Genomic DNA, 26,375 nt, shown 5'->3' with positions numbered 1-26,375 from the left:
ACATTAGGCCATACATTTTTATTCCTACTGTATGATCCCTTTTACAGGAGGACTGACCCTAACTGAAGGGAGAAGACCACAGAAACTGTAGGAGAAGGGAATGCCTGGGAAAAAGAACTGAAGTATTTGGGTGAGACGGTTTCTTCTCTGAGGGGACTTCTTTGTCCCTCCCTAAAAGACTAGAAAAGATTTTAAAAGTCTTTTGCTCCTCATCCACCTCCATGGACACACACAGGCATAGATGCCCATGCCATCCCTTCATATCCAATGAGTGGAAGCTGATGCCGATGCAGGACACCCGGAAGTCAAGGATTGCCTGTATTATTTATTTATTTATTTATTTATTTATTTTATTTTAAACAAGAAGTTTATTTAAACAACAAGATGTTTGACTTAAAGGGAAAACTATCTAGGATCAATTTCTTTATAGTAATTTATCCCTACTGAGAGACAGAGATTGCCCTACATGTAACAGCTACGTACAAAAAAGTTATAAAATCGTCCTTGGTTTTACAATGATAAAAGAAAAACATTGAAATTATCCAATCAAACAAGGTATGCAAGGATTTTTTTTGTAGGTTTTTTTTTGTTGTTGTTAAACAGTGAGAGCAAAATAACTTACTGGAATATAAAGATAAAAGTTGAATGAGCATGCCACTAATGGAGAAAAGGGATATTTTCACAGAACCAGTTTGTTTTTTCCCTTCCCCATCTCCATTTGATGTTGATCAAAACATACCATCGGCCATTTAGTTAAAAAAAAAAAATACGCATTATGCCTGTGCACATACACCAGTTACTTTATGTACAATAAAGGAATGGGGGAAGGGAATCAAAGAAGAGAGAAAACTATACTGCAGTAGTCAGGATGTGGATGAACCAAATCTTGGTTTTCTAATTGTGAATGTATTGTCTTCCTTGGGAGCACAGTTCTGGAGTACAGTTGTAGATTTTCTTTTTAGTAAGCGCCTCCTGTCTGCTGTTGGAATACATCAATTGTATCTTCATCCTCCATTTCCAGCTGTGCAGGTGTGTCTGTTTCATTGATTGGTTGCCCATCAAATTGGAATCTGATCTGCCTCATTGACAAACCCTGTCGTTCACAATAGGCTTTCATTAGTTTACTAAGTGGTGTGTGCCTCTTAATCTTAAATTGCACCACCGAACCATCTTGCCCTGCCACCTTCAAATTAATGTGGTCGTTGTTTTCAGTCTTGACTCCTTCCTTCGGCTTCTCGTCGGCCATGGCGAGTCCGGGGGTCTCCTCAGCCGCCGCTTCACAAAAGAGGCACCAGGACGGTCCGCTCCAAGGGAACGGGGGGGAGAAGCAGCAGCGGCAGGAGCAGGAGCAGGAGGAGGAGGAGGAGGAAGAGGATGGTGGTGATGGTGAGGAGGAGGAGGAGGAGAAGGAGGAGGAGGAGGTGGAAGAGGAGGAGAAGGAGGAGGAGGAGGACGAGGAGGAGGAGGAGGAGGAGGAGGAGGAGGAAGAGCTGTATTATTTATTAAACATGGCAGAACGAGGGCATCTGAACCTTCTTGCCAAAGTAGTTTATTTCAGGCTTCAGTCCCTGTAATGCTTTGGTCTTACTAGTGATGTTTGGAAATGCTGAAGTCCCAGCATGTCAGTCTTGGCAAGCACATTTTTAGCAACATTTGTTGACCTGCAGCTTCTCACAAATGGTGAGCTGGCTTTATTAGAGGCTCAGAAAACTGATAGGCTGTGTGTTGTCTTGAATTATTTTCAATTTCTTCTTTTAACTTTTTTTATCGTAGAATATCAGAGCAGATTGAATATATTCATGTCATTAGTTTGAATACCTCTTTGTACTGGTCACGACTCCTCTGTTCCTTAGTATTCAGTCAGCAAACATATTAAACACTCACTTTGTGTCAGGCACTGTGCTAAGTCCCAGGGATACAAATAAATGCAAAAACAGCCCCTGTCCCCAGGAAGCTTACAGTCTAATAAAGGACACAATATGCCCACAATTATTTACATACAAGATAAATACAGTATAAATAAGAAGCGGTGTAGAGGGAAGGCAGTAGCAGGGAGGGTGTGTGTGTGTGTGTGTGTGTGTGTGTGTGTGTGTGTGTGTGTGTGTGTGTGTGTGTGTGTGTATGTGTATGTGTGTATGTTATGTGTGTGTCTACATCTGTGTCTGTCTGTCTGTGTCTCTGTGAACCAAGGGCTTCCTGCCAAAGATGGAATTTTAGCTGAGAGTTACAGGAAAGCCAGGAAGTGTAGATGGCAGGAAACACATTTCATGCCAGGGAGACAGTTGGTGAAAAGGAACATAGTTGAAAGATGGAGTGTCACGTGTAAGGGACACCAAGGAGACCAGTGGAGCTGGATCTTGAAGTGCCTGCAGAGGAATAAAGGGTGGGAAGACTGGCTCCTATACTTAACCCTGCTCTCCCTCCTATTGCTCTCCCTCTAAATAAAAAATGAAATTAAAATATCCTTTGTATATATTTGCACAGTCAAGCAAAACCAATTACCACATTGTCCATGTCTCAAAATGTCTGTTTCATTCTACATCTTCATTCCTTCCCCTCTTTGTCAGGAGGTAGACAGTTGTTTCATCAACATTATCCAGAATCATAGTTGGTGAATCTATATGAGTTCTCAAATCTTTCCTGGTTGCTTGCCTTTACAGTGTTGTAATTATTCTGTTAATTGTTTTAATTTGCATTTTCCCAATTACTTGTGTTTTGGAACATTTTTATACCTAATGATAGCTTGGATTTATTCCTTTGAAAACTACTCATTGATAAATTTTGGCAATTTATCAGTTGGGGAATGACTTTTATTCCTGAATCAGTTCCATATATATGTTAGAAATGAGACCTTTATCAAGGTGACTTGTTACAAAGATTTTTCCTAATTAACTGTTCCTCTTCTCATTTTAACTGCATGGTTGTATTTGTTCAAAAGCTTTTTGAAACAATTTTTGATAATCAACATTTAATACTTTACCTTCCATATGATCTTCTTTATCCCTTGTTTGATCATAAACTTTTCTCCTAGATTATAAAAGCAATGCCTTCCTTGCTCCTCTAATTTTATGTGAACTTTTATATCTAAATCATGTATCTATTTGCAGTTTATCTTGATAGATGGCATCAGATATTAGTCTCAACTTAATTTTCATCAGACTGCTTTCCAGTTTTACAAGTAGTTTTTGTCAAAAACTGTGTTCTCACTAGCTTGTTGCTATTAATATGTAAATCTTTTCCAGCCTTTTAGGGAGTGGGAGTAGAAAAGACAAAGAAGTCCCCTCAGAGAAGAAACCGTCTCACCCAAATACTTCAGTTCTTTTTCCCAGGCATTCCCTTCTCCTACAGTTTCTGTGGTCTTCTCCCTTCAGTTAGGGTCAGTCCTCCTGTAAAAGGGATCATACAGTAGGAATAAAAATGTATGGCCTAATGTAGTCTTTGCTACAAGAGAACATGCAAATCAATACAATGTGGTAATGCTGTATTTAAAGAGATATTGTGCCATTTGAAAGTGAGGTAAAGCTTTGATCTCTATGGTCCCATCCAATCCCAAATCATTTTCCTCAAATGCGGCACTCCTTCCTTCCCCTTTCCCTCCTTCTCTTCTTTCCCCTTACTTCTTCCTCCTCTTCTTCCCATGATTTTGTCAGTGTAACAGTCTTCCAGTGTGGAATCTCCTTCCACCAATGAAGCTTAGCAACTAGAGTAGTAGAGAAGCCCAAAGCAGCCAAGTGCTTTGCCCTGAATCATGCAGACACTGTCAGAGGGGGAACTTGATTCTGCTTACTTTAGTTCATACAAGTCTTACCAAGTTTTTCTGAAACAATCCCCTTCCCAACTTCTTATAGAACATTAGTATTTCATCATATGCCCATTGCCATAACTTGTCTATTCACTCCTTAACTGATGGGTGTTATTGTTCAGTTACATCAGTTCTTCACTACCCCATTTGGGATTTTTATGGCAAAGATACGGGAGTGGTTTTGCCATTTCTTTCTCCAGTTCATTTTACAGATGAGGAAACTGAGGCAAATGGATGATCTATCCAGGGTTACAAGCTAGTAAGTATCTGGCTCCAGATTTGAACTCAGGTCTTCCTGACTCCAGGCCCAGTGCTCTATCCACTGTGCCACCTACCTGCCTAATTGGTACCCTTTCAATTTCCAATTCTTAGCCACCACAAAAAGAGCTGCTATAGATATTTTTTGTATGTTTGGGCCCTTTTCCTCTTTCTCTGTTCTCTTTCATGTATAGGCCTAGTAGTAGTGTTGCTGGGTCAAAAGGTATGCACAGTTTAATATCTTTGTAGGCATAGTGCCAAATTACTTTCAAAAATGGCTGGACCAATTCACAGTTCCACCAGCAGGGCATTAACATACCTGTTTTCTTACAACCCTTCTAGCATCTGCCATTTTCCTTTTTGTTAACTTCATCAATCGGATTGGTGTGAAGGGGGACCTGGGGATGTCAGAATTGGTTTACTTTGCATTTCTCTGATTATTGGTCATTTCACACATTTTTTCATATGGCTACTGTTAGCTTGAATTTCCTCTGAAAACTGTGTCTTTGCATCCTTTGGCCAGTTATTAACTGGAGAATGGCTAATCTAATCAATTTGACTCAGTTTCCTGTATATCTTGGAAATGAGACCTTTATCAGAGAAATTTGTAGCAAAAAAAAAATCTCCCTCTCATCTTCTGCTTCTCTTCTAATTTTAGCTGCATTGATTTTTTGTGAAACCTTTGTAACTTTAATCATAATTATCATTTTATATTCCGTGAACCTTGCTATGTCTTGTTTATTCACAAACTCTTCCCCCATCCATAGATTTGACAGGTAAATTCTTCTATGCTCCTTTAATTTGTTTATGTCATCTTTTAGGTTTAAATCTTGTACCCATATACCCATTTGGACCTTGCCTTGGTATATGATGTGAGGTAATGGTCTATATAGAGTTTCTGCCAGACAACTTTGTAGTCTTCTCAACAGGTTTTGTCAGATTGGGAATTCTTGTCCCACTAACTGGGATTTTTGAGTTTATCAAAGGCAAAGTTAACTGTGCTCATTCCCTTTATTGTTATCTAGTTGTGTGCCATTGATCAACTTCTCTTTTTTTCTTCTTGTTGATGTTGTCATTTGGCGGGGGGCAGGGGGCACGGTTCTTGGCAAAGATACTGGAGTGGTTTGCCATTTCCTTCTCCAGCTTATTTTTATAGATGAACTGAGGCAAACAGGGTGAAGTGACTTGCCTAGCCAAGGTCACCCAGCTAGTAAGTGTCTGAGATGAGATTAGAACTTGGGAAGCAGAGTATTCTGGATTCCAAGCCCAGTGCTGTATCCGCTGTGTCACTCCCTCGCTGTCCCTCTCTTTTCTTACTCAATGCTAACTTGTTTTGTTGAGTTTAGCCTTGTGATATAATCTGAGATCAGCGCTGCCAGACTCCTTCCTTCTCCCTTTTCCCACCATCAATTTCCTTGCTGTTCTTGGCCTTTTGTTCCTTCAGATAAAGTTTATTATTTTTTCTAGCTCTACAAAGTAATCTTTTGGTAGTTCGTTATGGCATTGAATAAATTAATTTAGATAGTATTGTCATTTTCATTACATTGGCTAAGCTGTGAATATTTCTCCAATTACTAAAATCTGTCTTTGTGTAGTGTTTTGTACTTTTGTTCATGTAATTCCTGTCTATGTCTTGGCATGTAGATTCCCGAGCATTTTGTACCATCTGAAGTTAGTTTAAATAGATTTTTCGTCCCATCTCTCCTTGGATTTTTTTGGTAATATAAAAAAATAAAGATGACTTGTGTGGATTTATTTTATATCTTACAACTCTGATGAAGCTGTTAATTTTTTAGATGAAACTGAAGGGTTCTCTAAGTGTATCATTATATGCACAAAAGGCAATAGTTTCGTTTCCTCATTGTATATACTTATTCTGGTTCTCTTCATCTCTATGTGGCCACTAATTTTCCTTTGCTGTGTCTTTATCCAGGTTGTGCCTACTAACCTGTGGGTATCCCTCAAGGCTCTTTCCAAGCTCCCCATGGCCAATCTGTTGCTAGCTCCTGTCTACTTTACCTTTGCAAAAACTCTTACATACACCCCTTTTCTCTCCTCTGACATTGCTGCTGCCCTGTAACAGATTCTTCACCACCTTATATTTGGATGAGACTTTTTATTGGTCTGTCTTTGTGAAGCCTCTCCCCACTCCAATCCTCTTCCACTCAACTACCAATGCGTTCTTCCTAAATCTTAGGTCTGACCATATGGCATCCCTATATATTAAAGACCCTCCTGAATCAAATCTAAAATCCTCTGTTTAGCTTGGAAAACCCATTGTAACATGGTCCTTCCAACCTTACTGGTCATCTTACACTTTGCCCCCCTCCCACCACCCACATTTCTACAATCCAGTAGAACAGGCCTCATTGCTGTTCTTAGCACAAGACCCTCCCCCTTCTGATTCCAGGCATTTTAACTGTTCCCCATGCCTGGAATTCTTTCCCTCCTTGTCTTTGCCTCCTGGCTGCCCTGGCCTCCTTCAAGTGTCAGCTAAAAGGACAGTTTTCTGTGAGACACTTTTCCCAGTCCTTCTCAATGTTAGTGCCTTCTCTCAGAGATTACCTACAAATTACCCTTTGTAAATTTGGTTAGGACGTAGTCATTTGCATGTTGTCTTGCCTAACAGACTCTGCTCCTTGAGGTCAGGGACTCTTTTTGCCTTTCTTTATAGTCTCAATGTACCATGCCTAGCATGTACTAGGGACTTAGTAAATGCTTATTAACTTCCAAAACCATTGGTGAGGGCACTCTCTATTCCAAGTAGTCTTGAAATTGATGTGGCCCCAAACTTCTGTTCTTCAACTTTGTTTTCCCTCACCACACCCAACATAGAGCCATGCATCCTCCATGGGTCGTCTTCCTCACCAGTCCTTAAATGGGCTATGCTTATTCTCATCTTTGCCTTTTCTCATATTATTTCTATTTGCCTGAAATGTTTTTACATTTCTTCTATGCCCTTTCCTCAAATTGTGCCCATTCTCTGAAGCTCATCAAAAATCCCTTTTCCATGAAACTTTCTTTTGTTGCTCTTTAGCTCTTATTAAGCACTGTCTTCTTATGAAAATTACAGTTGTAGCTATAACTTTTGACTGTTGAATATATAATGTATTTTATTATGCTTTGATTTTTTTTAAAAAATGTGTGTGTTGTGTCCTGTCAACTAAATTGTAAGCTCCCTGAGAACAAGGACTATTCATAATGGGTGCTCAGTAAATATTTGTTGTGTTTTATTACAGTATCATAAATATTTTAATGCTTTTCTTTAGCTCAGTGAAGAAGTTTTCCTTATATTTATGTGGCCATATAGCATAGAGGATCAAGGTCATCTCTACACATTATTTCTCACCAAAGTGGGGAAAACAAGACTTAGGCTTTGTGGGCTGTACAACTTGTATTTTTACCAGAAAAGTTATGGATGTGTTGTTCCTTTAATTATTAAAACAATCTATGTAGATGTATGTCTACTGAAAAGTCACCAACTGTTGAGGATGGATAAAAAAGTAGAGTTACCACATACTTATGACTAAGGTGGGGCAACTAGGGTACAAGAAGTTAGACAATACTGTCAGTGTTTAAATTCCTTCAGCATCTTAGACATGAATGAGCTCATTACCTTTTTAGCAGTAGTTAAGATAGGAAACTGACAAATGGGGTATTTCGTTCTTGTGCCTCCTGTAGTGGCTGCAGGTGAGCTTTTCTTTAGCCTGTCCTGGCATACTTCTTCATGCTTTGTGCCCTGGGGTTTCCCCCAATAGAGGTGTATGTCCCAAGGTCCCTGCCATTGCTGCCCAGAAAAGTAAATTCTCTGCATCATTTTGTGTTCTTACATGGTTGGAGGTTAGAAACAGATATGTTTTTAGCATTAGAAACTTCACTGAAAAAATGGGAATCGAATCTACATGCATCTTTTTTTTCAACCACAAAGGACCTGATGTTCAAATGGAGTAAAAAATGTAGGAGTTTCTGTTTAGCTCCCAAGTGCAAAGGGTCACTGGAGCTCATCATCTGACTTACAGCTGAAATCACTTACATGTGTTATCTTCCCCATAAGGATGCAAGTTCTACAAGGGGACAGATTGGCTTGGATCTTTCCTTCTATGCCCAGTGCTTTTATTTAGCACAGTGCTCTTTTCATTCATTCACTCTTTCATTAATTCATTTGTTTGAGGGAAGGAATCCCTTAGAATGAAAGCTTTGAAATACCAAGTGTCCCCAAAGTCTTAGTGTGGTTTTATGCTATTAAAGTACCCTGTATAGGAATGTGTTTGGCATGCGTTTCCATTAAACATTTTAAGATGGCAAAATTTTGTCATTTTCCTTCTTGTTAACATTAGTTATTAGAGGGGAGATTGCCAATGAACTATGAAAGGACTGGAGGGCTTGGGTGGGAGTATTTTTCCTCTAGCTGGTGGAAGACACAGTGGAGTTATCCTGAGGCACTCTAGGGGGGCTGGGTGGTTTTATGAAGGGAGGACCTCAGTTCAGTTGATATTGAGCATCTTTATGAAAGATTATTCATTTGAGCTTCATGAAAATGAAATGGGTCACCTTGTTGGTACAGTGAGTTCTGTGGAGCCAGGTGTTTATGGAATAGGTGGAGAATCATTACTGACCACCAGATGGAATGCTGTAACTCTGATTCTGTTTCATAGAGCACTGACCCCAGTTGGCTTAGACCCCTGACAGGCAGGTTAAGAATCACTTTCTCTTCTTAGTTTTCCTTGTAACTAGACTTATTGGCATAGTGAGGCAGCTGGGTGGGTGGTATATAGTAGTTAGAGTTGGAAGACCCTATTCATATCTCTCCTCTGACAGTCACTGGCCACATGCACCTAGGTAAATAAATCACTTTACCTTTAGCAGCTCTGTAAGATATAGCTACTAATTTTAAGGCAGATTGTGATCTATATGTGGCCCTGACATATGGATACATTTGGGGGTGTTAGAACTAGCTCAAACTGACTTATAAGAGCTGATTGTTAAATTTTCTTTATGAACCTTTACACCTTGGAAATTGGCAAAGGGTACAAATCTAGGTTTGAATTATTGTTTTGTTGATTGTTAAGATTTAAAATGATGGATAAAAGGTTAATAATATAGCTTAATCTTAGATTATGTTGTATATCCATTTGTTTTGTTTTAGTTTTTTTAGAGAGCTAGTTGTTAAATATTTACCAGCACATCTTGATATGTATGTATCTGTGTTCGTGGCATCTCCCATGTTAGAATGTAAGCCCTTTGAGGGCAAGGACTATTTCATTTGGGTCTTTGTGCCCCTACAATATAGCACTTACAGGCCGGTGTCGAACACATGGAATAATTGACACTCGGATTCCAAAGTCAATGAAAGATTTTTTTAATACTGCATTTTAAGCGAGAACATCTTAACAAAGAAAGGGTACTTTAACTTAATATGGTACAACAAAGAAACCATACGTAAAAGTTTCTAGGATCTAACACTCTACTGCATATTCATGTTTTCACTGGAAAAGACCAAAAGCCAAGCTGAACTGAGCATATAAAGCATCAATTATAACCATAGGACTTCAGCTGGTTAGGGTTAAGCTCACACATTATTTGCATCATTCATCAAATTGAAAGGGCATTTATATGCCTTTTTTTTTTAAACGTACACACATTTCTCTGCAAAATGTAGTATATATGGAATATCTGCTTCAGTAAACAAAGCTTAATTTATAAACACAATCGAAACAGCTCAAGGGTTTATAGTTTTGGCGCTAAACTGGACTTAGGATTTGCACATAGGTAAAGCCAGCGGGGACCATTAGGGCCGATTAATAGGGTTGTGCCACTGCTAGACAGTAAAAGCTACCTCCTTAAGGGGGGCAAATAAAAGGTTAGTTCTCTTGGAAGGAATAAATCTCATATGTACTTAAAAGACTAAAACTTCTAGAGGAAGGGGGTCTACAAATGATCAATTGCAACAGGCTTGGTTTGGCGTGAGCGGCTTACAAAAGCTTTCGATGTTGCAGTATTCGATGCAGCCAACGTCTTCAAGTTTCATGCTACAATTTCTGTTCTTCACATAGCACTGAAGGCATCAAAGGTAACAACTTAATGAACTAGATAGCTTCAGATAATGGATGGCATGTGTATGGATATATTCTTTTTAATAGAAATTTCCTTCAGTACATGACAGGAGGCTTGATGTACACCTGGCTCTCTGAAAGAGGAAAAACAACATAGAAAAAAGAAAGCAGTTATGCAATTTGAAAAGGAAGTCACCATACAGTAGAGGGAATATTCCGTAATAGGGCCAAGTCAGAGTTTACCTCCATTTTTTTCCAATTATGTTATCTGGGGTTCATTCAAGATGAACTCTGAGGCTATGTCAATATGCAGGGAGGAAGAAGCATTTGAAATACTGATCAGGTATGCACTGGTTAACCTGGGCATGGATGGAGGCACCTTCAATGAGGTGGTGCACTGGATAGAGCAGCAACCCTGGAGTCAAAAAGATCTGAGTTCAAATCTGACCTCAGAAACTTACTAGCTGTGGGACCCTGGGCAAGTCACTTTACCTCTACTTTAGTTTTTCAACTGTATGTTAATAGCACCTACTTTACAAAGTTGTTGTGAGGATCAAGTGAGATAATATTTGTAAGGTACTTAACACAGTGCCCAGCAGATAAACAGGTGCTTAATAAAATAAATTTGTCACTTTCCCCTTTCACCCTATCCATCATAATATCATGTTATCTGACCATCTCCTAAAAGTTCTGATGAGTTAGCCAGTCAGTTCTCCAAATATCCTTCTGCCCTTTGTCTACCATCTGAAGTCCTTTTAAAAATACCATATGATTTTATTTTAAAGGGAAGATTCTTACTCCATTTCTTTAACACTTTTCTTAAGGAAATTGGACAAGAGAGTCTCACTGGTTAATGTATGGGAGTGGAAACAATGTCCTTGGACCTCTGAAGTCTATAGCCCCAATCCCCTTCAAAAAAGGAAGAACTGGTGTTTCATATTGATTCACTTACATAATTGAGAGCTTTAAAATTATTTGATAACTTGGGGTTTTAGTTTGTTAAGCCTTCATTTCTAAGGAAATTGCATGGATTCAACAAAAAGGTTTTTACATTGCAGGGCCACTGGGGAAAAGGTTAGGGTTTGTGATTCTCACCTCCTTCCCCCCATCCCTAACCAGTTACTATCTGGAGGACTGAACAATAGGGCACTTGGACTTCATATGGGGCTTAAGACACATAATTTTTTATGTACTTCCCAAGGTGGCCTGAAATCTTAGGCTTCAGTTTGTTAGAATGTTTCCTTCATGGGGCTAAGCATATATGCCAGTTAAGTTTTGCTCTGTTCCAAGGACATGTACTGCACGTATGTGCTGGCCAGTTGTCTAACAAAGGACCTTTGGTTTCAAGAGGTACCAAGTGACTGGATGTGGCTAAATCTATAGAAATCCATCATCACCCTCAGAAAAAGTACCTAAGGGGCATGTCTGACAAATGTGGGCCAAATACCTGTGTCCATTTCCCAAAGTTATTAACTTTGATCAGAGCTTACCCTGGGGAAGGGGGTAAAGGATGCCCTTCCCTTTGTGTAAACAATAATAATGACTCTGTGTCTTCACAGGGCAAACTATTACTATTAGGATTATAGATTTACAGCTGGAAGAGGCACTGGAGGTCAGCTAGTCTAAGTCCTCTCCCCTTTTATACATGTTGAAATTGGGGCCTTGAAAGGTGAAGACCCCTGCCCTGAGGCCCAGTGGCACATGGACAGGGATCTGAACTGAGGTCCTCTGGCTCCATGGCCAGTATACCTCCCCTCCAGTGTCCCACCTTGCTTCCCTGGATCCTTTCCTAAAGTCAGAGAATCCTGGATACTCCAAAAACAGACAAAAAACTTTGTCCCAAGATTAGAGAAAAGAGGGTGTTCTGAGTGAACCTCTTAGCCTGAGCACTGAGCTGAATGCTACAAGATGAAATTAAATGTGGATAAGTAAATGTAAATTTTTATACTTGGGCTGGAAAATCAGTTTTTCAAGTACAATGTGGGAGAGACCTAGTGATATCGCAGCATGCCTGAAACAGATTTGGGGACTTCAGAAGACCATAAGCTCAGTGTGAATCAGTAATCTGATACAATAACCCCCAAAGCTAATACTATCTTAGGCTACCTTAACAGAGCCTCAACTTTCCAAAATAAGGAGGTGATAGCCCCTCTGTACTCTGCCCACATCAGATCACACTGGGATGTTCATATTCAGGAAGGACACGAGTAAGTTGAAGAGGAACTGGGACAATGGGTCTGTGTCATGTGAAGAAGACCAGTTGAAGGAACTGGGCATGTTTAGGCTGGTGGAAAGAAGACTGGGGATGGGCTGGGGGGCACTGGGAGATGAGTATGTATTCTAGTACTGGAAGGACTGTTACGTGGAGAAGGGATTAGTTCTAGAGGGCAGAACTAGGAAAGGGGGGAGGTGCAAAGAAAAAAATGAGGCTCGATATCAGGAAAAATTCCCTAACATTTTGAGCAGCCCTGCCCCTTGCCTCCGTGGAATGGGGCTACCTCGATTCCTTTTTATGCACTGGCAGGTGGAGGGCGAACTCTTTCTGGCACGGGGTTAGACTGGATGGCTACTGAGTTCTCTTCCAAGGAAAAATGCTACCGGCTCTATGGCTGTATGTAAGGTCAAGCTAAATTATTGGAAGCCTGTCCACCTCATTCTCACCCTATCTCCTCCCTCCTCCACTGGGATTTGGAGAAGGGAAAGCAACTTGCTTTTTTCCAGGACAAAGACTGAATGAACCAGGGCCCACATTTTTGGAAATGTATCCAGTAGAGTTGCACCTTGTAAATTTGCTTCGTGGGCTCATTAGACTCTAGCTTGAGCCCATGCTTCTGGTTGTGCCCCCATGGTCTAAGTTTCAAGGGCCTACTCTTTAGGGGCCATTGTGGCAGACAGGAATTTTACCAGTTCTGAAACTGGTCTCATGTAGTAAAGGTCCAAGTATCCAACACACTGTATCCAATCACCACAAGCCCCAGAGCAAAAAACCTTCTAAAAGAAAAATACCACATACCATCCTAATGGGGACCTACCTATATACCCTACTTTGACCTTTAGAAAGTTGAAATTTCTGAAAAGGTACCACACCCATTCTACTGTTCCATATTTGAAGAGACCAAGAGTCCACTTGCACTCTTCCTAAAAGGCACCTATTTAAAAGGTTAATCAGGAATGTGAACTTCTTGAGGCACCTCCAGTATCTAGCACAGTGCCTGGCACATGGGTGCTTGATAAATGTGTTGTGGATTGAACCTAAAGGAGAACAACTGTTCAGCAAAGAGGAAGATGGTACAAATATGCATCCACGTTCCTGGGCCAACAAGTACAATGAATTGAGAATTTGTCATGCTGCGCACTTTACTCCCAATCTGGAGGATGGTAGCAAGATGTGATTAGTGTAGAGGGTGCTGTCTAATGTTGACAGATCTCCCATTCCTGCTTTACATATGCCAATACTGACTCCTCTGAAGGCCAGAACCCATACTGACCTGCTGACTGACACTGATCCTTGGAGCGATCTCCAAGTTTGCCACATTTCAATTTCAAAATGCATCTCAGCTCTAATATGAGTGATTTATCATTTAGTAGTAGCTGTCAAAGCAAACTCCTAGATAAAACAAAAACATCTGGAACCATAAACAGAGGAGAGCGGTAGCTGAATTTTAATCCAAACCCGGCATGCTCACTTCATTAGGAACAGGAAACAGCTAATTAGGAATTGAATGTTTCATGTTTTTCGGAGGGTTTGTACTTGAGCTCCAAACAGAGATGGTCTAATATGCATTCTGGATGTAAACAAGAATTAAAATCAAGGAGAACATGGAATGAGGCCTCTCCAGAGAGCTGTGCTGGAGTATTGGAACCTGTGAGCAAGAACTCCCACTTGGGGACCTCTGAAAGACTAATTTTAGGATTTTGGATGTAGAAGGCTTGGCCTTTTTGATGGCAGATGGGGGGGGGGGGGAATTACTTGAAAAAAAAGGTGGTTCTGTTTTGGTTGGGCTTGTTTTTCTTTTTAAAAGAACTTCCCCTGTTCCTCCATTAGAATAGTAGTGATCCTTGGCCCCACTGGTTAGAATATGGGGAGGCAATCAGTGTGCTCCCTCCGTGTTCCCTTAGAAGGATCCATATGAAGTAGGCCTAAGTGATAGGAACCTAAGAGTGCTCTTCTGTAGCTTCCCCCCCCCCCCCACCCAGTGCTGGGAAGATAAATCCAAGAGTCCCCAAAAGGTCAGGAGAAAGAATAGCCTAGGGTACAGTGGAAAAGAAACAGAGTCAGAAGAAAGGGCCCAAAGAACATATGAATCCTGGGACAAGCCTTCCTGTCAATCACAGGGTCATAACTGAAAGTTAGGAAGCCATCTAGTCCAACCCCATCATTTGAGAAGAGGAAATTGAGACCCAGACAGAGGAAGAGGCTTCTTCAAGGTCACCCAGGTAGAAAGTGACAGACTCGGAGCTCAGGTGCTCTGACTGCAAAGCTTGTGCCTCACCCTGTTCCCTGCACTACATCCTTCTGTAGAGAGTGCTAGACAATGCACCATCTCTGGAGAAAGCCTGCTGCACAAATGCCACTTCTGCCCTAGAGGGGTGGTTTGTTTATAGAAGCAAATAAGCATGTTAATTAAGCAGGTCTATCCAAGGTACATCGAGATGGAAGATGGAAATGTGTGTCTTAAGAAGGCAAGAATTCATCTTGAGCTAGTGCCTAGGACAGAAGCCCTTCAGAGACCTCCCCTGAACAGTAAAACCACTTCCTAACAAAACTCTGGCTCAAACAGCATGTTTCTGAGGCTAACCTAAGGCAAATTAAATTTTCCAAAACCCCAAGGTTTTCTCTATTGTAGAAAGTGTTCCATGCTTACATCATTCTATAGAAAATACAGCAGCAGAGTACCATGGCTAACAGTCAGGACTTGAGACTTGACTTTAAATTCTGTGTCTCTGTCACTTCCAGGCTGTGTGACCTCTGACAAGTCACCGAACCTCTCTGAGTCTCTTTCCCCATCAATAAAATAGGGACGATCATAGCACTTCACAGTGATCTTGAGATCAAATCAAAGAATGTATGAAAAGTGCTTTGCTGACCTTACAGCACTATGTAATTAATTGTGAACTACTGTTTAAATCACCATTCATCATCTTCATTATATATTATATAGGCACACATATATATGTATATACATAAACATAGATAGATATACATTTATCTATGATAATTTCTTCCTTTATAGTTCATGAAGAGGTCATAAAAGTAGACTGATTTTCTTGGGAGATTACCAGTTAATGCCTCATATTTTCATTCACTTCCTAAATGGAACCTTATTCTATTTCCTACCCTTCTCCACCATGCCATCTTTCTAAACTTGCTTGATTTCAGTGACAACATCTAGAGCTGAGATGGTGCCCCATAGACCACACCTCCCTTTTAATGTAGGGCTTTAAAAGGGGGCTGGTCACTTAGGGGGAGAGAGCAAGGGCTGCCACAGAAGCCTAATTACCAAACCTGAACTTGTCCTTCATATGAGACAGTGGGCTCTTCTCATACATTGGAACCTAATTCTCTTGTGGACTGAACATTGCTGGAAGTCAGAAAGGCCCTTTCGTTGGGGCAGTAAGTCTTAAAAGAGCCAGCTAGAAACTCTGTACTGTAATGGTATGGGACTTCTTATCTTAGCCTGTGGACAGCACAAAGTAGAAGGTGAACAGTGGCTCCTATCCATGAAGTGATTTGATCTTTTCCATCTTTTCCCCTTTGACCTTCCTGTGCCCTGGCCCCACACCACTCCTTTCATTGAGTCTGGGCCATCCAATCTCACCAAAATCTCCTGCACATTGCCTTACTCCATTCACACAGTTTCCAGCCTGGATCAAGCTTTCCATCTCCTCTCTCCAATCCATTCTCCATAGAGCTGCCAAACCAATATTCCGTAAACCTTAACACCCCTTTGACACACTCAAAAACTTTCAATGGCTCCATAACACTCTTTTATATCAGGCTAAAGACTTTTTACTTTACCCCAAAAGCCATCTGTAGTCTGTTTCCCACCTACTTTTTCAGTTATTTTATATTATATATTTTGTTATCTCCTTCACACACTGTTTGAGGCCTTGTTAGCAAGCTGGCCTGATAACTGTGATGATACATGATCTTCCCATCTCCCACCTCTGGGCCTTTGTGAAAATCACATTGTTTTCACTTTCCTGCCCTTCTTGAAATTATTTTGTACACGTGTCTTTCCTTGCCTGTGTATGTGCTGTTATCCTTCATCACCACAACTTAAGGACAAAGACTGTTTAATTTTTGTCCCTAGTGCCTACCTTAGCGTGTTACATTGGACTGATTTTAGTCTGGTAGCTGAGGACAGCTTAGTGAACAATAAATACCAAGCTTATATCTACTATTTTCTTCCCTATCCCCATCCTCCCCTGCAGCCTCCCCCTTCCCCCTCATTGCCAATGCATCTACTTTCTTACAGTGGTATTGCTCTCTTGGCAAAGATTTGGACTTCCTAGCATGAAGGATTAAATGATTTGCTTCAGTGATAATGGGTTAAAGAAAGATCTAAGTATGGTTCAGCCCAGAAGTTTAAACCCCCAGTAATAACACACATGCTCAAATGTATTTCATGGCTGTGGTGTATTAGTGTTCACAAAGTGCTTTCCTTACCACACCCCTGTGAGGAACATGGTTCAGAGTAATATTCACATTGTACTTATGAGGAATTTGAGGCTCTGATGATGATAGGATTTTGAGTAAACAGGGACCTTAAAAATCATCAAATTCAGCCTTGTTATTTTCTAGCTGACAAAACTGAGACCTCAGGAAGAAGAGTCCAGAGTAGAGGCAGTACTCCTTCCCCTACATTACACTGCTCATCTCTAGAAAGCCACGTGCAAAGTGTAGCCTCTCTAAAGCCATTAGAATTGGGGTCTCAAGCAAGGATAACAGACAGTGCACATTTCCTTTTACCTACTGACATCATCTGGGTAAGCACGATTGCCTTCTGTAGTATATATAAGGGAGAGTTCCATATTTGGAAAAGTCTTTGTTTTGGCTCCCAATAATTCTGTCACTAGATAGGCAGGGCCCTCCTGTGGCACCCTGCCCATGTCAACGAGTAGCCAGACTTTCAGCATCAGGGCTCTGGCTACACAGAGCAAGAGGAAGGGCCAACCACATTTCCAAACAGCACAGACTACTCAATATTGATTCAGTGCATTGAGCTATGAGCCAGGCCCTCATTTTTAAAGCCTTTTGCTGTATTATAGGCTCAGTATTTGAATAAATCTGTGTGTAACAAATGAATTCTTTTATTAGGGTTATTCCTTAATGAAATATTCATTTATGTATGTTTCATTCTATTAAAAAAAAATGAGCAAAGGTGAGCCAAACTGTAGATTTACAGTAGTTTCAAGCATAATCTCATTCTCTAGGGGCAATATTGACAATGGAAAAATAGCATAAATGATATGATGCCCTAACACTAAAATATGCTTACGAGCCCCTAGTGTATGTTCTCCCACTTTACAGCCTCCAGTGAAATGCATGACTGGCTTAATAAGCAAGCTGCTCACAAAGGGGGCTTTCCCACCATGGTGTAAAGTATGAGTAAACAGCTTGAGCTTTTCAGGGCACTGGGTCCTTTGGGAATCGTTGCCCCCACCTCCCCCAGGACAGTACTTCCTTCCCACACTTGGGTAGTGATTGCAAGCTAGCTCATGCTCTTTGTCAAGAACAAGACGACAGGCCTTTGAGACTGTGTGAAGGTTTAATTTAATATAAAACCTTGATATGAATTTTTGTACAGCTATACTGGCTTATTCTTCTCGATTTGTTCCTGACAGTTGTGAGGCTTACCGATAGCCCTGTTGCTGGTTCACTGTGGGCTAGGAGACATTCTTGGAACAGCCTCAGGAACTCTTAGATAATGTTTCTTTTGAAGTGTTATGCATGTTGTTTATTCAGTGACATGGTATCATTTTCTAAAGGGGAAGGGAATAAACACTTACAGAGCACCTACTGTGTGCCAGACACCATGCTAAGGAAACACTTTACAAATATTTTCTCATTTGACCCACACAACAACCTGGAGAGGCAGGTGTTATTGTGATCCCCATTTTACAATTGAGGGAACCCAACAGAGGTGAAATAACTTGCACACAGCTAGTAAGTGTCTATGGACAGATTTGAACTCAGGTCTTCCTGACTTTATAGGCCCAGTACCGTATCCACTGTAGCACTTCTACTTTGGTAACATGCTCATCAAGATTTAGAGGTGCCCAAGCAGTTTGTGCTATTATTGTCACAGTCATTGATGCTGCAAAGTTTCTTTATGAGCCTTTTCTGTTCCCCTAGATGCTCCCTTTACCTACTATCCAAGGTGCTGAAGTAGTTACTTTGAGTTTTGTGTGGGACATACCTTGTAAAATAGTAATAGCTTCCACATGGATATAAGCACTTTCTGTTTACAAAGGCCTATTGGCAACATTACCTCATTTGGTCTTCACAGTGGCCTATGAAGTAGTGGGTGATGGTGTCTTTAGGAATGCTTTATTAGAAGCAGCAGGACATGATAGAAAGAGCCCTTGTGCACCTGAACTCTGGGTAAGCTACATTACTTATCATCTACTTCTCAAGATTGTTGTAAGGATCACCTGAAATAGTTTGTAAAGCACTTGAAAAACCTTAAATACCATATAGACACATATTTGTGTACACATGGATACACACATACATGTGTGTGTACATTATTATCTTTCCTTTATTGAGAAGGAAACTGAGGCTCAGAGTAGTTAAATGACTTGGACGGAGTTACATGGCTACTAAGCAGCTCTCCTGACTCCAACAACACTCATTCCACTCTAAGTCACTGCCTCAACTTATTTTTTATCAAAGTAGAATGTTAAGAAAATTGGGCTTTAAAAAAAAATTATTGTAAACACCAGCTTGGCCAGCTGTCTCAGGGAAAATCTCTAACCCTTCCCCAAGGATTTGTCTGCTATCTATTTCTCCAGTTTGCCACAAGTCTAAGGGAGAAAGAAATAAAGCAACCCCCTAGTAGTTTTGACACTTTAAAAATAATTTCATTTGAGTTTCTACTTTAAAGAGTAGAAAAAGATGAAAAACAATTTTGCAGCTCAGTATTTCCACCTCAGAATGGTGTCACATGCAGTCCTGGCTAAAAAGGGAAACTGAGCTAAGGAAGTCTTAATGCTCTAAGGTGCTAACTGGAATGGGAAGAGACGTGAATGATGAGGTCAGGAGCAGAAACCAATGCACTGTCTTGCTTCATGCCTTTGTTTTTGACCTCAGGGGGAGACCTGTGATGTCCTAGTAAATGCATGACTTTTCCAACGTGTGCCTCCCTGGGTGACTCAATTGTTTGTCTGTATAAGCTTGTGGGGGCGGGGGGAGAGAAATGGAGGGGGGGGGACCATAAAAACCCTGGTATTTTTTCCCCTTCAAAATCCAAGGGAATCAGTGAGTGAATAAAAAGCAAAAAAGTGAAGATTAATGATTAAAAGGGTTAAATAGTCACTTGTATATAGTCCTTTAAAGAAAAAAACATCCTTTCTCATAGAAGGGATAAATCCCTAACCAGGGGACGTTAAGATTGTGAGCCCAGCATTCATTTGCTTCCTTTGCATGGGATCCCTAATTTGTTACGAAGGGGCTGCTTAGAAATAGCAAGCTCAATGCCAGCATGGATGGAGTTAAAGAAAATCAGGGCAACCAAATGGGTATTATGGGGAGACTATATAGCCAGGGAAAAGATGTGAGCATATAATCATCCTGTGACTAGCGAGCTAATAGAAAAGCCGAAAGCAGAAAATTCTGCCCCCAAAGATTCCTGCCTCCCCATTTAAACAAGTGAGTCTTTGTTAGTAATGTTTTTCAGGTTATTAGCATGATGATCCCTAAGTTGTGTTTTGGTAACTCTCCAGAGGCTCTTAAGCAGTGCCCATTGGGGACCAAATGGTATAATGGAGCGCCAAGGACCTTTTCACTGCAAAGGGGAATATCAGCATAAACATGTATCAAGTACACTGTGGAGCACTGAGGACACAACAGCCAAAGAAATAGGTTCTACCCTCTAGCATCTTATAGTCTACTTGAGGACTACAACCAACAGGTATTCAATATGCAAATGTAATTATAAGGTTTGTGTGCAAGATGGGGATAGATCCTCAGATTATTATATATGTATTTTGTGTGTATACATATATATATACATATACACATATTCATATACATATACATACATACATACATACATACATACATATATATATAACACATCTCCCCCTGGAGGAGGGCAAGGGTATTCCTAAATCAAACAGCATCACATATAAGAGAACAAGCATTTATTAAGTGAATGCTATGTGTCAGGTACTGTGCTAAATGCTATACAAAAATTATCTTATTTGATTATATATAGGGTGGCCCAATTCCAAGAAAGTTTGGAATGATCTTATTTAAAGAGTCAGTGTGATTGCTATTTATTTCTATGTCAAGGGTAGGGTTCTTTCAGGTGACTATTGAAGAAAATCCACTCCTCAGGATCTGCCAGGAGCCACCACTCACTGCCTTGTCCATAGCAGATTGTCCAATAAATTGTAAATGGATATGAAAATTTATCTCCAATAGCCAGAACATAGTATTTTCTACATTCAATAAGCTATTGGAAAATGTTTGGTGAACTCAAGGTTGTTTTTTTTTTACATTATTGTCAATGGTATCATAGATGTAGATGTAGGGAACCGTAACCCAGAAAGGTTAAGTGACCCTAATTGACAAAGAATGTCTGCTAGAAGAGAACTGATATGGAGGAAGCAGATGATTCACTCTGCAAGCATTTTTTGAGCACCCACTGCCTGCCAGGTGCTGAGGATGTAGAGAAAAGTTGAAATGGTCCTTGGCCTCTGCCTAACAAAAGGAGCTGGGATGGGGCTGGGATTTCATCACTCTGGCTATCCCTTCATCAGAGCATGAACTCTTGGGCTCCCCAAAAAGTCATCACTTGAGGCATAACCCTCTAGTGATAAGTTCATTGAAGTTGAAGCAGTTCAAGCCTTGGAGAATACATATCTGCTCCATCACTGTGCCTGTACTCAAAGATGGGTTGACAGAACTTGCCAGGGTTTTTTCTCTTCTCGCAGAGTCTTTGAAAGCCCAGGGTTGCCTCTAAGCCAGGATGAATCAGCAGAGGTTGTCGATGAAAGGCCCTTTTGATTAAGTGGTTTATGATTGATTTGGTTTCTTTATCATAGACCTCTGGTTAGAGAAAAGCTTTTCTTTTTGTAGCTGTTTTAAATGTATCAATTGGAAAGTAAGAGACAGACATTCAAAATGATGAGATGAGATGGAAAAGAGACTGTTTCCATTTAGGCTAAACAACCCTACTACTTAGGCTGTTCAGTAATGGATCTGTGCCATGGGCTCCACCAACCTGATGAGAAGAGCCAGCCAGGCCTGGCAAGTCTCAAAGGCTAATGAGATGTAGTTAGAGGCATAAAGTTCTTGGAGGAGTCTGGCTGAGTTCTTGCATCATTATCACCATTACCAGGGCAGACTTTCAGTCATTACAGTTGTTTTCAGTTATAATGTGCCCTGTGACAACCAGGCCTCATAGGAGCAAGTCAGAATCACCATGGTTATCACTTTCTAAGGGGTGTTTGTCAGCCTAGCCGTAATGAAACAGCCAAGGTAATGGTTACCAAGTGAGGCAAAACTCTTACAACATGAAGAAAAGAAACCAATTTTGAAGGGGAAGGCAGAAAATACCCAGCGTATCTAATGTAGCATGGAGGGGAGGCTGAGCCTTGGTAGGGTTTATCTGCTATCTCTCTGCTCTTGTCCCTTGCCTCTAGGTGTAGTGGAGTCCTAACAGCTATAAGCAGGACAGTTATGCCAATTTCCCATGGACATCATTAAGGGAAGGGGAGGAAGCTACTGTGGTTTGTAAGAATTTTTTCTTAGAAATATGCATGTAATACTTGGGAGAGGGGAAGGAGGAGAGAGGGAAATGAGGCTGTCCCAAGGCTAGAGTGCACACAGATACAGTGGGAGCAATGTGGGCTATCTTCTTTCCTTCCCCTTCAAAGGTTCAACTGCCTTCTGCCCTCCATGTGCCTTCTCTGCACTTTCCTCCTTCCTATCCCCTTCTCTACCACTGAGGTTTCATCACCCTTACCTGATGAACTATGGCCACCATTCTTGGTGCAACACCTTGAGCCCTGCCTCACTTAATTCTTATAGGTACCCAGAGCTTCCTTCATTGTATGATTTGGTCTTAACGGCTAATTCCTTCCCCAATTATTAGCAATAGTTCCTTCTTAAAATGCCATGGGTTGGCGACACTGGGGTTTCTCCAGCAGTACCCATCAGTGATTAACAGGGACAATATAAGTCAAAGATTTTTAACCATAACGCAATATGTAAAAGAATTCCTTTGTATGTACTTAATGCTCCTAATATCTCTGCTTGTCTCAAAGGCTGTACTGTGCATTTTAAGTACCGCTGGCTGCGCCAGTGAAACTGCAGGTGGAACATTAAATCGGTAATGGTACATGCTGTAGGATCCCAGTAGAACGGAAACTCCTCCAGGGCAAGAACTGCTTCCTGTTTCTCTATCCCAGTCCAATGGAACAGGCATTAGCAGAACACACAATACCTTGTACACAGTAGGCACTTAGTAAATGGAAGTTAAATTGACGAGTTTGGGGGAAAGGCCCTATGGAAATCTAATACCTGAATAATCAAAGAAACCTCGGCAGGGTCCACTGAACTCCAGAAAGTACACAAGAATTAATCAGATTTCAACAGTATTAGAGAGAGAGAGGCATATGACATTTGGGAACAGTCTAGAAGCACCACCAATTCTAACCCTTCTTCCCCTGCTTTCTCCTAGAGAGTAGCCTCAACTTGATCTATCCCATTTCTCCTCATTTCAAATGGCTGACTAGCCTGTGAGATCTAAACCAGCTACCACTCACTACTGGCAAGGAAAGGATTCCATAGGTTGATCACTTAAATCAACTTGCCTCATTGTCACTGGGCACAGAGCTGGGATATAGTAACTGCTGGTGGTGAGCTACTACCAGAAAATAAAAACAGAAATACCTCTTTAGGGTGCTGCCAGATGTACAGCTAAAACAACACAGGGCAACACAGGCTCCAGCGTGAAATCATTCTGCACCTTTGCCAAACAGAGAAGCAGAGGAAACAAAGAAGGCATCCCCCCAACTGCCATTGCTCATCCCAAAGCCGGCCGTGGCACCATGTCAGTGCCCTTGGATTTGGCAGAATTATCTCCCCTAAACCTTCCGTTTGATTCCTGGGAAGATTGTGGACTGAAATTTAGGAGCAATATCCCTGGCGCTCTGGCTCCCCGCTTCCTGAGGTTATACCTGTCTCTTCCAAGGTCCCTAAACATGCCTTGTCAACTGCACCAAGAGCCCCCAACAAGGAAGTGTAGGGATACAAAAGTTAACTAAGGTATAAACATGCAAAAGGAGAAGTCTCCTTGCGATCATAAAACGATGTTATTTTCTGTTCAGCAGTTCATGTTACTGCTGTTCATGCTAATTAATTAAAGGAGCTGTTGCTATAATGTGCAAACAGGGAATCTGAGAAACGGAGAGGGCTTTTAGGTCTCTGAGTGAAGTTAAGTCAATCTGGGCGCGGGCAATCAAATGTAATGAAATCACTTGTCAGTGCTAAGCTTGCAAAAACTGTGAAGTTTGACTAGGGAGTAAAAGGATTATAATTAGATTTCCAATAGGATAATAACTAAATGGCAGAAAGCAGTAAAGAGAAAATATGACTTTGTTAGCTAATGGCGCTGCTGTTCAGTTTTAGTTTTTCTCAGCACACTCCTAGTTGTACTAATTTAATTTGCTTTTATCAGCAAAAAGGCACCACACAAATGGTACTTGAATATCATTTGCAAAAATCATTGATCTGAAGGTGCACTTAATAACACCTGCTATGTTTATTTTATGGGAAGTGGAGATTGGTTGATATGATGGTAGATGCCCTGTCTTACTGGCCCCCAACTGAGTTAAGGAAAACTCTGGATGAATGAATATCCCTGTGCATGCATCACGGCTCCCTTGCAGCAACCCCCAGCTAGAGTAGACGTAGCACCCCACATGGGGGTAGAGTCATAGTTTGCAATCTGAAGGGGTGCACAGCCTGGGTAGACTGGGCCATCCTTTTCTAGGAAATCACTAGATGCATGTACATGTGTGGCACTTCCTCCACCCACTACAAGATGGCATGCCAAGTCTGAGACTGTTCAAATAAAGGGGTTTCTTATGCATGTAAGATTCCAAGTGAATAGGCAGCCATCAATGATTAAAATCCTTTTGTAAATGGGAACCTATGGTATGACTTTCTTACAGCTAAAGGTGGCTAATGCAACCTTTACTCAGGCCTCCTTTAAACTCTCTTAAGGAGATACTGGCAGGGAAAGTCATTGAATTTCAAAGGAAAGACACTGTGAATGACAGATATTTGCCCAGCAGAGCAACTGCCAATCAGCAGAGAAAGAAAGATCTTGCTCAATGCTGGGGGAACTTGTTGCTGTGAGCTGGCTGCATTTGGAAACTAGCATTGTATTAGCTATACACAGATTAATATCCTAGCAAACAAAGCTACTATAGTCAACTGATGAGAAACATGGCAGGACTGAGTGATTCAAAATGAAGAAGGCATTTTCACTGCCAAGTTTCAACAGAAAATTGTTGTGAAGGATGAGGGCAGAGATAAAAAAGTACGGCTATAACTACAAAGAAAAGACCCCCAAAACAAGGGAGAAAAATTAGTATGAAAAAAGACAAAAACAATGCTGCAGCCCTGCATTATCCTTTCTAAGCTTCTTGGATACACAGGAAAGTCCTGTTCCAACGCCAAGCACCTCCAGTAGAGGTAGCATTATCAGAGCTTTGTAGGCAATTATCCAGGCTGAGTGGTTGGCAGTGTTGTAGTGAAGATGTATGTGCTCTGATAATATGTTCCCTCATTTGTTTCTCTGGATGAGAGAATGAGCCCTTTTTGTTCCTAGAACAAGACCTCTTCGAAATGGAATTGTGAGTCTAGTGTCCTGTTAACAGTCCTCATTTACTCTGGGATTTCATAAACTGATGATGGGAGCTTTATTGTTTGTGGGGGCTGTTGCTGTACCAGGAGAGAGGATAAGATGTACTTTGTTCATTTTTTCCATCACACTTATCAAGCATGGAATTTAATATAATCTACAAGGGCCACTTTCCATAAGGAGCCATTAATTTCATTTGATTCCACTGTCGTGTGGATAACATTAATGTAGGACTGATCACACAGAGGCAATAATTTGGTTCCTGATTTGGAAAAGGAAGTATCAAAAGGGAGGGAAAAGATGCCTCAGGCTACCTTGGTGAAGTAGATCTTGATTTCTCCTGTTAAGCAGAAAGAGACTTTTAGAATTTACTAAAAGTCTACATGCTTAATAAGATGAAATTAATCAGTGTGACCTTGAGCAAGTCACTGACCCTCTGAGATTCTCAAGCAGTATAAAGTTGCGGAACAAATGTTGGTCTGTATCCTGGCACACCAGATCACATGTCCAGATCAAAAACAAATAACCAATCCTTCACTGAACATTGTAGATAGTTTTCCTGCTTAATTTTAGAACTTTCGTTTTAAAAAGAATAATAAAATGCCATAGTTACTGAGTGAGAAACAAGCAAATGGTAGGGAACATGTTCTAGGTAACATATTACTTGTTGTGAGCTTAAGGCATTGTATCCCTTAGCTGTATGGCAATGAACTTAAACGGGGTAGGTCAACTGGAACCATGCAGTGACTCATTTCTGTCAACTACCATGAGATTCCTTTTTTGGCCTTTGCAGGCAAATCAATCCCAGCGTTCCATTATGATCAACTCTATCTGCTATCACACGCAGTTGACTCAGGCCCCCCAGAATTGTCCAGACTGTTTCCCAGAATTTTTGCAAATAAACCAGAGGAACTTTATCTCACTTGAAACTAGCTCAGCTCACGAAGGTATATATCCTCAAAACTGAAGAAAGGAAGCAGGAAGAGTCCAATGACAACACTTAATAGTTGGAGCTGTACGGTTGAGGCACAGTCCTACCTGATCCAAAGATTCCTTAGTGCTAATCCTATATGGTCCAGAAACATGTTTTTGTAGCTGCTCAGGGGCAGCTAGGTGGAGCCACAGTAGACAGAACTCTAGGTCTGGAGGGGAGAAGAC

At 40.9% G+C, this 26,375-nt stretch overlaps 1 protein-coding gene and 1 pseudogene across 3 annotated transcripts in view; both read right to left on the bottom strand.

The window, feature by feature from the left end:
- Positions 1–324: 324 nt before the first annotated feature.
- On the bottom strand, positions 325–1,484 carry LOC140515470 (small ubiquitin-related modifier 2 pseudogene; annotated as a pseudogene).
- Positions 1,485–9,403: 7,919 nt separating this feature from the next.
- The window catches only part of DACH2 (dachshund family transcription factor 2), a 412,262-nt gene continuing 395,290 nt past the window's right edge, over positions 9,404–26,375 (bottom strand). For all 3 annotated transcript variants that reach the window (XM_072626181.1, XM_072626182.1, XM_072626183.1), the window contains one exon: positions 9,404–10,247. In XM_072626181.1, the coding sequence (XP_072482282.1) occupies positions 10,210–10,247 (38 nt within the window). In that variant the 3' untranslated portion in view covers positions 9,404–10,209. The remainder of the gene's footprint in view (positions 10,248–26,375) is intronic.

Source organism: Notamacropus eugenii, chromosome X, assembly GCF_028372415.1.
Source record: "Notamacropus eugenii isolate mMacEug1 chromosome X, mMacEug1.pri_v2, whole genome shotgun sequence".
NCBI lineage: Eukaryota > Metazoa > Chordata > Mammalia > Diprotodontia > Macropodidae > Notamacropus > Notamacropus eugenii.
This window is presented reverse-complemented; position numbering and strand designations above follow the sequence as displayed.